Source organism: Canis lupus, chromosome 30 (genome assembly GCF_011100685.1).
Source record: "Canis lupus familiaris isolate Mischka breed German Shepherd chromosome 30, alternate assembly UU_Cfam_GSD_1.0, whole genome shotgun sequence".
NCBI classification, from domain to species: Eukaryota; Metazoa; Chordata; class Mammalia; order Carnivora; family Canidae; genus Canis; species Canis lupus.
Genome location: NC_049251.1, coordinates 7,685,121 through 7,697,388, shown reverse-complemented (window position 1 = coordinate 7,697,388; position 12,268 = coordinate 7,685,121). Strand labels below are relative to the sequence as shown.

General features: G+C 37.2%; 1 protein-coding gene across 2 annotated transcripts in view; it reads right to left on the bottom strand.

Annotated features, from left to right (window-relative positions):
• Positions 1-1,595: 1,595 nt before the first annotated feature.
• Positions 1,596-12,268, bottom strand: part of BUB1B (BUB1 mitotic checkpoint serine/threonine kinase B) — a 48,349-nt gene continuing 37,676 nt past the window's right edge. The window contains exons 16-23 of one of the 2 annotated variants that reach the window (XM_038580030.1): positions 11,833-11,966; positions 11,400-11,543; positions 10,714-10,811; positions 8,662-8,811; positions 7,108-7,250; positions 4,977-5,148; positions 3,979-4,085; positions 1,596-2,145 (exon numbers count right to left, since the gene is read on the bottom strand). In XM_038580030.1, coding sequence (XP_038435958.1) covers positions 1,914-2,145; positions 3,979-4,085; positions 4,977-5,148; positions 7,108-7,250; positions 8,662-8,811; positions 10,714-10,811; positions 11,400-11,543; positions 11,833-11,966 — 1,180 coding nt within the window. In that variant the 3' untranslated portion in view covers positions 1,596-1,913. The remainder of the gene's footprint in view (positions 2,146-3,978; positions 4,086-4,976; positions 5,149-7,107; positions 7,251-8,661; positions 8,812-10,713; positions 10,812-11,399; positions 11,544-11,832; positions 11,967-12,268) is intronic. The other variant, XM_038580031.1, reaches the window with a different exon arrangement.

The window sequence follows — 12,268 nt, the reverse complement described above, 5'->3', positions numbered from 1 at the left end:
CTTCTTCCAAGACAAACAAGTATAAAATACAAGGGAAATGGGAACGTGCCCACTTTATGGTTTTATGACCAGGCAAAGAGAGAACGAAGACATCATAGGTCCTAACTGTTCTCTTCCCTCTACAAAGAAGAGCCAGGGTTGGAGGGGATGGGGAAACGGAGGGAGAGGTGGCAAAACAGTTGCAAGTTCTCTAATAAAGGGACTTCCTCAGATACTTTTCCCTTCCCTCAGAGAGGACTTTCGGAGACAAAGCTTTGGTTTTTCAGCTTTGCTGCCAAGGTTCTTGAAGAAGTCACTAAATGGTAGTTAAGCCTATGTTAAGAAAGAATCTAAATTTACTGTCCATCCTAAGACTAATGATTTTATGTGTTAAAACAGAGGAAGGATTGAGAAATGAGGAGAGCAGAGAGAAAGAAGGGCTTAGTTACATAGAAGATACAGATATATAATTTTACATCATCAGTTCTATGAGAAGCAAACATGAAAATGTTTGAAAAGTTTTATTTTGGTTAAGAACAAAAATTCCTAAGTTGATTATCTTTCAGATTCAAGTTATATTTCAGTGCTTCAACTAACTATATATGCTTAAATATTTTTAGTTGAGATATACTTAGAATTTTCTGCTTTCCAGCAATCTTAGAGCAGTAACAGTGACAACTAAAGTAAAGAAAAAAAAAAAAAAAAGGCACCAGCAAGGAGGCAGGCACAGTTGAGAATTCTGATATTTAGATATGAAATAGATCATCATTGCCTCCATCTTCCAGTTTTCTTCCCTATGCCCAAAGCCAGGTATAATTCATGTTTCTGTTTGGGGGTCCAATACTTCATCTAGATCTAGCCTCTCCCCAATTATTACATGCTTTTTTTTTTTTTTTTTAATTTTTATTTATGATAGTCACACACACACACACACAGAGAGAGAGAGAGGCAGAGACACAGGCAGAGGGAGAAGCAGGCTCCATGCACCGGGAGCCCGACGTGGGATTCGATCCCGGGTCTCCAGGATATGCCCTGGGCCAAAGGCAGGTGCCAAACCGCTGTGCCACCCAGGGATCCCTATTACATGCTTCTAAGTTATCTTTTTATTCTGGCCTCTAGCTCTTCAAATCTTCCAATCAACAAAATTTCCTTCCATTCCTTCATTAATGCTCACCTCACCAAGTCATTCTGTAGGTAACAGAATGGTGATTGTTCCATTTCTGAAAGGTTGCTAGACTCCATTCAAAACCTTTTTCTTCCTAACAGCCACGGTCCTAATCAAGAGACCTAGTAGCCATAGCACCACGAGATTATATAAATAGACCAAAAGGTTTGGTGGATAAAAAAAATGAAAACATTAAAATAGAATCAAAACAATGTTGCCACTTGAAATTTAAGAAAATTTGGCCTTGTAAAAATCATTTTATCTACTTTTAAATCCAGGCCACTTAAATGGAAGGTGAGGAATGGTTGGCTATTTTGACTTGTTATGATTCTATCATGGCAGTTCGATGCCTAGTAAATATATAATTCCACGGTAAAAAGCTCCTGTCTGTGAAATCAGGCCGTTTATTATCTTAGTTGACAAAAAGTACATGAGATGTTAGAAGCACAAATTTAACAAATACTATTTTATTACTTAAAAATACATAATGATCATAAGGGTACATGTCCAAAATTACAAAAGAAAAATGTACAGGAAAAAGTGGAGATAAATGTATTAAAAGACAACAAGGTACCCATTCATATAGAGTCCACTGAGAATAAAACAGTTCTTGTTAGTTAGATAAGGCACAGTGCTATGTAGAAAATGCCAGTTACCTAGAAATATTCCTTTAGTAAAAAGTAGAAATGTATTGGTACTGTATCTAAACATGTCCTGAATTAAATTATAGCATACACAGGTCCAGTGCTCCACAATACAACCATCAGTTTTAGGTAGGAATCTGTGAGAGATCTGTTTGCCCTTCCTGCTGGAAGAGCAAAGCCCCAGGACTGATTAACTTCCCTACCTTCCATAAGGCTTTGTTCAGGTGATTTTGGAATGTGGTGTCAAACACCCCACTCATTGCTGTTCCAAGTTCCCTCAGAACAGACACTGTGGACTCATCACTGGCATTCAGAATCCGCACAAAGAGTTTATTCCACAATTCACCATCTTTTAGCCTAAAAATATATAAAACCATTTCCATCAAAATTAAACATAAAAAAGAATTCTGTATTTAAATTGGAGATACATTTATGCACTAAATGATTTAAGGTAATACCTAGAACTCTAAGGTTAAAGTTCATTCAAGTAGTGCTTTCAAAGCCAGGGTAGAACAACAACAACAACAACAAAAAAAAAAAAAAGAGAGAAAGAGAGAGAGAGACACCTCTGGAGTGGGGAAAGCCATTAATACAATGCATGGAAAGAGACAATCTCTGATCTGAATCTATAAATTTCCGCTGTGTGCTAAGATGCAGCACTGCTCTACAAAAAGAAGAAAAGCGAATTTTCTTCCCCTCCTCTAACTTTCCTAATGTCTAGGTCATTAGAGTGCAGTTATTTTCCTCCTGTCCAGAGTTTTATCATCTTCATAATACTCCAAGGATCCTAAGCTTGACTGAAGTAACTACTGCTTAAGTCTACAATGTTTAACTTTAAAAATTTTTTTTTAACCAGAGAAGCTTCTATTATTAAGGCAGGGTTGTTAGGGAACCCCAGTGACCTTACCTGTTTCTGTTTGGGTTAGACCCACCTAGGACCATAACCACCTGGAGATACCTGAATTTATCCTATAGGTCTTACATTATATTTCAAGCGTATTTCTTATTTTTTAAAAAAATTTTATTTATCTATTCATGAGAGATACAGAGAGAGAGAGAGAGGCAGAAACACAGGCAGAGGGAGAAGCAGGTTCCATGCAGGGAGCCCGATGCAGAACTTGATCCCGGGACTCTGGAATCATGACCTGAGCCGAAGGCATATGCTTGACCACTGAGCCGCCCAGGCGTCCCTAAAGCCTATTTTTAAAGTATGTTTTAGAGAAAAATAAGACTGGCCAAACTCTGAATTAAATAAAGAAAAAATATAATTCATTTGTTGGAAGTAGGGGGAATAGAGAAAGGCTGTTAAATTCTCAACAGTGGTTTTTTTTTCTTCAAGCCAAAGAATATACTGGTAAGTGATAGAGTGGTAAGCTTATTCTAGCTATGATAAGCTAAAGTGGCACATGGGATATTTAATAAGTTTTATGAGTAGGCTTGAGGGAATTCTAAGGTTCTGAGACCAAGCAGCCTTATTAAGACAGCATTTACTTCTCCAAGGAGATTCAGTTCTCTGCTTTGGTTCTATCCATTCATTAAATAAATAGCCTAAAATTAGTATATAATTTTGAAATTTTAATTTTATTCAAGAGATGCTTATTAACTTTGATAACAATAGCTATTAAAAAGAGGTATAAGACTACTATCAATTGGGATCCCTGGGTGGCTCAGTGGTTTAGTGCCTGCCTTTGGCCCAGGGCATGGTCCTAGAGTCCCAGGATCGAGTCCCATGTCAGGCTCCCTGCATGGAGCCTGCTTCTCCCTCTGCCTGTGTCTCTGCCTCTCTCTCTCTCATGAATAAATAAATAAAATATTAAAAAGAAGACTACTATCAATTGATTATAAAATTATTTGTACAAATGGTCCTATTAAAACAAAAAAACAAAAAAAAACCCAAATGGTCCTATTAACACTTCTAGAATGAGAGGCTTCCATACTATAGTTACAGTCACTATGACACATCTAGGTACAGAATGTTGTCCTGGAGTCTGAGTAGTTTAATTCTTATTTTTAATTAGCAATTCCTTTGTTCTGCACTAGCTGCTCCATTGATGCTCTGATGAAAAGCATTGAAATCAATGGAATCATGGCATCTGGACTAAGAAAACTAAGGCTGCCCAAGTAGAGGGCACTCAAGAGAAAAAGAAAATTATCTGGACAGGCAAAGACCCTGGAATCACCAATACTTACTCAGAAAGATTTTGGCTAAGTCTCCAGAGGGACCCATCCCAGAAGACCTGTAGATGTTCCTTGAACAACAGTAAATGTGCTAAATCTGCTATACCAAACAGATCTACCTGAAATCACAAAAAGCACCATCAGCTAAAATAAACCTCTGTTACTATCATGGCAATTTATTTATGTAGAAAGTTGAAAGTTATTAGATTATCTAAGTTTATTTTAACATACATTTTAATAGACTGTTCCCTACCCTTACATAAAAGGAGAAGCTCCCTAAAGCAGTGATCAATAGAACTAACTCTCAGAAGTATCCTTAAGAACAAAAGAACGTAAAAGGAGAAGCTCCCTAAAGAAGTGATCAATAAAACTAACTCTCAGAAGTACCCTTAAGAACCTAAAAGATTAGGTTCACATCACCTAAAGATGTGAACAAAATTATCCTGAAGAACAAAAATATCTGACCTGTCAAATTCAAATTTGTAGACCTACTGAATGTACATGGACTCTACCTGTGATCTATATGGTCCACATGGCCAGTTCAAGTTCATGCTACATATTCAATCAGCAAATGCCAAATGTCCAGAGATGAGTCAGAAGGGATTTTGTATCTAATGCTACCATATAAAGCACTTTACACTTGTAATATCTTTTATATACATTATTTCATTTAATCCTCACAAATCTGATATACACAGAGCAGATTGTTATCCTTATTTTGCAAAGATTACAGAAAATTACTTATAAAAGACCACACAGATTAGTGACAGAAATGGCCCTGACACTTAGGTTACTGAGTTAGCCACGTGTCCACACGTGTATGTGTATAGTCTTCAATGTTGTGACAGAAAAATGGTAGTACATTTTGCTTGACTTGGTGATATTTGAAAACTAGGTCATCTATTCCAGGGGAGACAATTATCAGTAAATACCAGCTTTCGAGGCTTATCCATATGAGAGAGAGATTAAGAAACCCTCTCCATATTTGCTCATGCTGGTTTTACACTTACCTGGTAGGGAGAAGAACAGTTGGCCAGGATCTTTTGTCCTTCCAGGATTTGTACAGTCCGAAAGCCGCTGAGGATAAAAACATCTAGCTGCGCCCTAAGGTCGACACTGTAGGAAAAGTCCACTATCTTCAAAGCTTGATCGTTCTTATTATAATCATAGAGATCGTAGATTCTAAGCCCAGGTTTAAGAGAAAGAGATAATAAAAATAGGCCATGAAAGAAGCTGCAGAGCCGCTCTTTAAAAAAAAAAAAAAAGAAAGAAAGAAAAAACAACAAAAAAAGACTGCAGGTGTGTCTTAGCTATGCCAACAGCTCCCTCCAGTGGTCAGCTATGAAAATGCTCCTGTAAGAGCAGTGGCAGTGTCCACCTAAGTGGGGAATGTTGAGATTAGTCTAGTGACACAATCTAAACCATTATGTATAGCCACCACAGAACATTTATCATATTATATTTTTTATAGAAAATAAGTACTGGAAGTAGAGTCTAAGCCTAGACACATTAACACAGTAGCAATGATTTACACACTGATGAGAATTATGGAAGAAATTTAAGCTTTTACAGTCATAGCCTTTCCTGTTCACTACGATAGATTAGGCTTTCCAAGTGTCATTCAGATTCCTCTTTCTCAGAGTTTAACTGAAACAACATACGCTTGTTTTTGAGAAAGCTGCCACCTATACTGTACACTATTCTGTTTTTATTAAACTAACACCATATTATCTCTTACTCTTAGTTATAATTCCAACTGTTATTTACTAACCTCCCCAAAACAAACAAAAGAAAACCTAGTAATACTAATTCACTATTAATTATATTTTCCGGGATCCCTGGGTGGCGCAGCGGTTTGGCGCCTGCCTTTGGCCCAGGGCGCGATCCTGGAGACCCGGGATCGAGTCCCACGTCGGGCTCTCGGTGCATGGAACCTGCCTATCCCTCTGCCTGTGTCTCTGCCTCTCTCTCTCTCTCTCTCTGTGACTATCATAAATAAAAAAAAATTATATTTTCCTTGGGTTTATCTATTCCATATGATAAAGCTACTCTCCAAAGAGATATATAATGGAGGGCAGGTGATGTAATGAGCACTGGGTATTATATAAGATCAGTGAATCACTGACCTCACCTCTGAAATAAATAATACAATGTTAACTAGCTGAATTTAAATTGAAAAACAAAAAACAAAAAAAAAAGAACAGCCCAGGTGGCTCAGCAGTTTAGTGCCGACTTCAGCCCAGGGCGTGATCCGGGAGACCCAAGATCGAGTCCCATGTCAGGCTCCCTGCATGAAGCCTGCTTCTCCCTCTGCCTATGTCTGCCTCTCTCTCTCTCTCTCTGTGTCTATCATGAATAAATAAATACATAAATCTTTTAAAAAATTAAAAAATAATAAAAACAAACATATAACTTTATGTGAGAAAAGAATGAATTATTTTTGTTTTCCTTTTGTCTCTGCTTTCCTCAGTTCCCTCAAATCCTTGATTAGTATCAGTGATAGATGCCATGATTTTAAATATAGGTTTTGACTAATCCCATCACATACAGCACAGAATGATATATTTTCTTTAAAATTTACAATTGCTCCCATTTTTCCTTAGCACAAAATATAACATTTGTGGCCATCATAAAACTATGTATTTCCTGCTCCTGTGTTCACCCCTTGAATCTGACAGCTAAACTGAGTTTAATTTGAACACTAAGCCACTTTCCTTGGCATAGTGTGCATTTGCTCTCTGGTTTAGCCACTTCTCTCAGCAGTTACTTCAATTTGGCCTGACTTCAGTTTTTAAACTGAGTAGTGCCTCCATATTGCTAGAACCTCACTAAATCTGCACTAGCCCCACTCAAAGAAAGACTACACATTCTACTTCACATTCCTCCAAATATTCATATTTTATATCTCTTCTTGCCAGGAATCATCACAATACTCAGAGTGGTTAGTTTTTTTTCTATTTCCTCAACGTATTTTTTAAAATTCTTTTAAACTATTCCCCTTGATTACTGACTTTTATATAGCAAATACTTTAACATACAGTGTTCCTCAATATGATATTTAACAAGAGGCAAAAGGAAATGGAAACTATTCATATTTTAAGAGAAAGTTGACAGAATTATAAGAGAATGAAAAGGACCAACCCGTTTCTAAGAATCAGACTCCTTGGACTCAAGTCACCATGGACTATTTCTGCTCTGTGTAATTTCTCCACTATTGTCAAAAGGTTATAAATAACCAACACTATTATTTCATGGGTAATAAGTTCACCGTGTTGAAGAAGATCCTGGAAACAAAAGGACAGAAAATTCACTATTTCTTAAGTTGGGGTGACTGTACTTACACTCAGTACCTTGCCATCTGCTGCTTTGTACTCCTCGTTGTTCTCTACCAGGATGTGGGCTCTTTCATAGGTTGGGTCTTTGTCCCATTTCTAACAACATTGCTCTCCTATAAGACTATAAGGATTTAATGAAATAATGGATGAAGAACTTCAAGGATTAGCTAGGCCCATAATAGGTGCTCTATAAATGGCAGTTTCAAAATACCCTCATTCCAACCATTTTAGAGATTTTTTTTTTCATTTTAGAGATTTTATATTACCATCAAAATATGCAACAAACCTTTTCTAAAAAAAATATTTAAATTCAATTTGCCAATATATAGTGTAACACCTAGCACTCATCTCATCAAGTGCCCTCCTTAGTGCCTGTCACCCAGTTACCCCATCCCCCACCCACCTCCCTCAACAAAACTTTTTTTTTTTTTAATTTTTTTTTTCATTATTTATGATAGTCACACACAGAGAGAGAGAGAGAGAGGCAGAGACATAGGCAGAGGGAGAAGCAGGCTCCATGCACCGGGAGCCTGACGTGGGATTCGATCCCGGGTCTCCAGGATCGTGCCCTGGGCCAAAGGCAGGCGCTAAACCGCTGCGCCACCCAGGGATCCCAACAAAACTTTCTTAAGAACATTCCAGGGGTTCTTGGGTAGCTCAGTCAGTTGAGCGACCAACTCTTGGCTTTGGCTGGGGTCATGATCTCAGGGTCTTAGGATCAAGCCCTGAGTTGGACTCTGTGCTCAGCATGGAGTCTGTTCTACTTCCTCCCCCTCTGCTCCTCCCTCTCCTTGGTGTGCTCTCTCTGAAATAGACAAATCTTAAAAAAATAAAAAAGTAAAGAAAAATTATACGACACACTAAAAGGCAAAAAACATAATTTGGAAGACATAGAGCAAGTATCAAAACCAAACATAGAAAGAATATTGGAATTATCACACCAGGAATTTAAAATAAGAGTGGCCATGAGCTGATAATGATCATAGTTAAATGAGCAGGTCATTGGATAATTCTGGTTTTTGTCTATGTTTGAAATTGACATAATAGGGGTGCCCAGCTGGCTCAGTCAGTAGAGTGTGTGACTCTTGGTCTCAGGGTCATGAGTTTGAGCCCCATATCGTGTGTAGAGATTATGTAAATAAATAAATCTTTAAAAAAAAGAAAAGACAATTGACATAATAAGTTAAAAGTTTTTGATCAAAACAACTTGGGAAAGGAAAATGATCAATGTTTTTAGTTTATAGTTTAATTGGTCTATTTCTAGAAGATTAACAGGAATTTTGCACTAACTTCCTTTGCCAAATGGAGCACAAATCTCTACTTAAGGACTTTAAATGATATGCCTTCATATTATTCAAACCTGAAGCGTGAAGCAGTTTATATATTGGTGCCAAACAATACAACCATCTTGGTATTGGTAACAGCTGCACAAATGATCATATTCCTCCTTTAAACGTTCCTTTAACTTGAAGTTGATATAAAAGTCCCATGGGACAGGTTCAGATGATACCTGTAAGAAATTTTAAAAAATAAGAGCTATTAGAATCTCTGGTTATGGTTGATAGATTAAAAACATTCCCTCTAGCCTTTGTGATACCCCAACAGAAATAATAGTAAAGGAATGTTTTAAAAGTCATAATTCTCTAATAAAAAACACAGCAGCAACAAATTCCAGAAGCTGAAAAGAGGACAGTAAGAGTTAACAATCCACTTAGACTCGAGGAAAGCTGATTCTAGCAGTGGAGAAAGCTGAGAGCAACCAAATTTATGCTACAGGATCATCTCCCCACAGTATAAAACTGATGGCACCAAATACCTAGAGAAGTAAGGGTAGAGATAGAGCGAACACAGGTGTGGTTGAACTCTATTAATGAGGAAGTTAAACACACATTCCCCTGCTACTCCTAAAGCCCAGCCTAATAACTGCCTCTCCTGTAAACCAAAAGTTTACCCCTAGAGAGCATAACACAGGAGAGCTCTGGGCTAGAGGTCACTAGACACTGTTAAGAGGGCAGGGGGAATTAAATGCTAAGATGTACCTGTCAGCCCACACACTCTCCAGACTAATTTTCCCATTCAGCTTTCAGAAGCTAGTAGCCAGGATTACAAGCTCCAGGCAGGATATTAGAAGTTTTCTCTGAAGGATCTGATTAGGTCAAAGAAAAAGACCTCAAGGATTGAAGCATTTTATTGAATGGCCAAGCAAGATCTTCTTACAGTGAGGCCCAACAGCTGTCAAGGTCCTATATACACAGAGCTTTCAATTAGCTTTCAGAGTCCCACACTTAAATATGAATAGAGTGTCAAAGACTTGAAGAAAACAGTTCAAAACAGACAAAAGGAAACAGATATGCAAGGAGAAAAATATTTAAAACATCATAAATATACTCAGAGAAATAAAGAACATTTCATCTTTGAAATGAAGAGCAAAATGTCATAAAGAAGAAAATTCTGAGGCAGCCCAGATGGCTCAGCGGTTTAGCACCGCCTTCGGCCCAGGGCGTGATCCTAGAGACCCGGGATAGAGTCCCACGTCAGGCTCCCTGCATGGAGCCTGCTTCTCCTTCTGCCTTGTGTCTCTGCCTCTCTTTCTCTCGCTGTGTGTGTCTCTCATGAATAAATAAATAAAATCTTAAAAAAAAAAAATTCTAAGGAAGAAAAGTTTTGAATCTAGAATTCTAATATCCAGCCAAACTACCAATCAAGTAAAGATGAGGGATAAAAAATTTTCTGACATGAAAGTTTTCAAATTTATGTTCCATGCATCCTTTTCTCAGGAGATTTAAACCAAAAAAGAAATAAAAATGGGGCAGCCCGGGTGGCTCAGTTGTTTAGTGCCACCTTCAGCCCAGGGCGTGATCCTGGGATCGAGTCCCGCGTCGGGCTCCAGCATGGAGCGTGCTTCTCCCTCTGCCTGTGTCTCTGTCTCTCTCTCTGTCTCTTATGAATAAATAAATAAATAAAATCTTAAAAAAAAAAAAAAGAAAAAGAAATAAAAATGGGAGCCAATATTACAGGGCATCCAATATAAAAAAGAGGTAATGTGATTCTCTAGGATAATGGTGAATGTTAATGTCAAAGTCATACTGTGTGTGTGTGTCAATGTCAAGCCCAGAATATAATTTGTCCAGATTGGAGCAGGCCAGAAAATTTCAGGATATTTCCTCAAAAAAGACAGAATGGATAGAATATTTAGTTTGGAAAAAAGAGGAGATTTACACAACTGCCTCTCATTTTTGATATCTGATCCTGGCACATATGCTGAGTGATTTTTTTTATGTCTTACCGACTTTTCCATCAGGAAACTTATGGACTATTCATAGGATTTGGCAGTACCACGGGCCATGGTTACGGCTTCAACCCACATTATTTTTTTTACAAGGTAATTGAAATGACAAAGAATCAGTCCCACCTTTATTATGGTTAACTCTGCAGAGTTTCTTGGTGTCACCCAGAATAACTTGTAATCTTCACATATTAGGTATTGTTTAATGCAATAATCTTCATTACCTGTAAAGAAGGTTTGATTCGACTTAAAAATCACTGAGTATGAAAAAATAAATAAATAAATATAAATAAATAAAATAAAAATCACTGAGTATGTATAGCGCCTTAGCTTTTACTTCCCGGTTTAAGGGCTAATAGTACTTTATATTTGCCAATCAGCAGCCAGTTACAATACTTTTCAAAATCATTTGTTAAAAGTGAAAGAGGGGAAGACAGAATCCATATTGTTACTGGGACATGAACTTACTGTGTCAATCTCTGTAATGCTGTTTCTTTTTTTTTTTTTTTTTATAATGCTGTTTCTTTCTTCCTTTTCTTATACTGAGAATATACTTTTCTTCCTTTTTTTTATACTGAGTTTGTTTTTTGTTTTAATTAAGTAAACTCTACTCCTAATGTGGGGTTCAAACTTACAACCCTGAGATCAAGAGTCACATGCTCTACTGACTGAGCCAGCCAGGTGACCCTATAATGCTGTTTCTTATAATCTAAAAATATTTACTGTGCTCAAGAATTAAGCTCAAGTACAAATAATCACTTAACTTGTATTCTGTCCTATAAAAAAACACCGTGTGTTCAATTGATACTTACTCAATTCAATTTCCTTTTCTATTTCCAAATTAGGCATTGGTTTATCTTCTATAAAAAACTCTGCAGAGGCCCTCAGCTCCAAGAGAGAGTTTAGTAGTTGTCTGCGATACTGTGGACACCAAGGTGACTGAGTAGGGTTGTCTGCTGAGGGGGAAAAGGTTGAAAAACAAAACCCATTACCCACAAACCCTAATATGGGTGTTATAAAAGGGAGAAGAAAAAACACAGTATTTGCACAATCAACAGAGCTAACCTAACACCACTCATCTAACTCAGGTCTTTATGTGTTCACTTAATACTGATTCATTCTAGAAATTTCACAATTTATGGCAACTTTTCTACAGAGAAAAACATATAGCTCAGTTTGCTGAGATAAGTAAGTGTTCACTAGACATGGTAGAGGTTTGCTTACAAGTGGTATGCAGGAAGTTACCTGAAGTTTCATTAGTAAGCTCCAGTTTTTCAGGAATTTGAAGACATTTGATGGAGGAAGAACTTGTAACTGAGGCAGAAGACCCAGAGAACCCTGAGGAGTGTGTGGCTTCACGGCTGTCTTCAATAATTGGGCTGAAAGAACCACAAATGAGTCAGTCCTCATAGGGAGAATAGATATGACCTTACCTTTGTTATTTTATTTAATATTCATTAGTCTAATTTTCAAAGTCCATTATTTTCCTGAAATACAGATTCATAATCAGAATTTAGATGACTTTATCCACCCTGGTTGATAAGCAATGCTCAGCATTAGATTTTCTAAATTATGCTTTATTTATCTAATCTACAGCAAATGCCTAATCTACGTCTATTCTAAACTACTGAGAAACACTAAGATACTTGTTTCTTGTTTATCTCTTCTATAGACTTTTTTT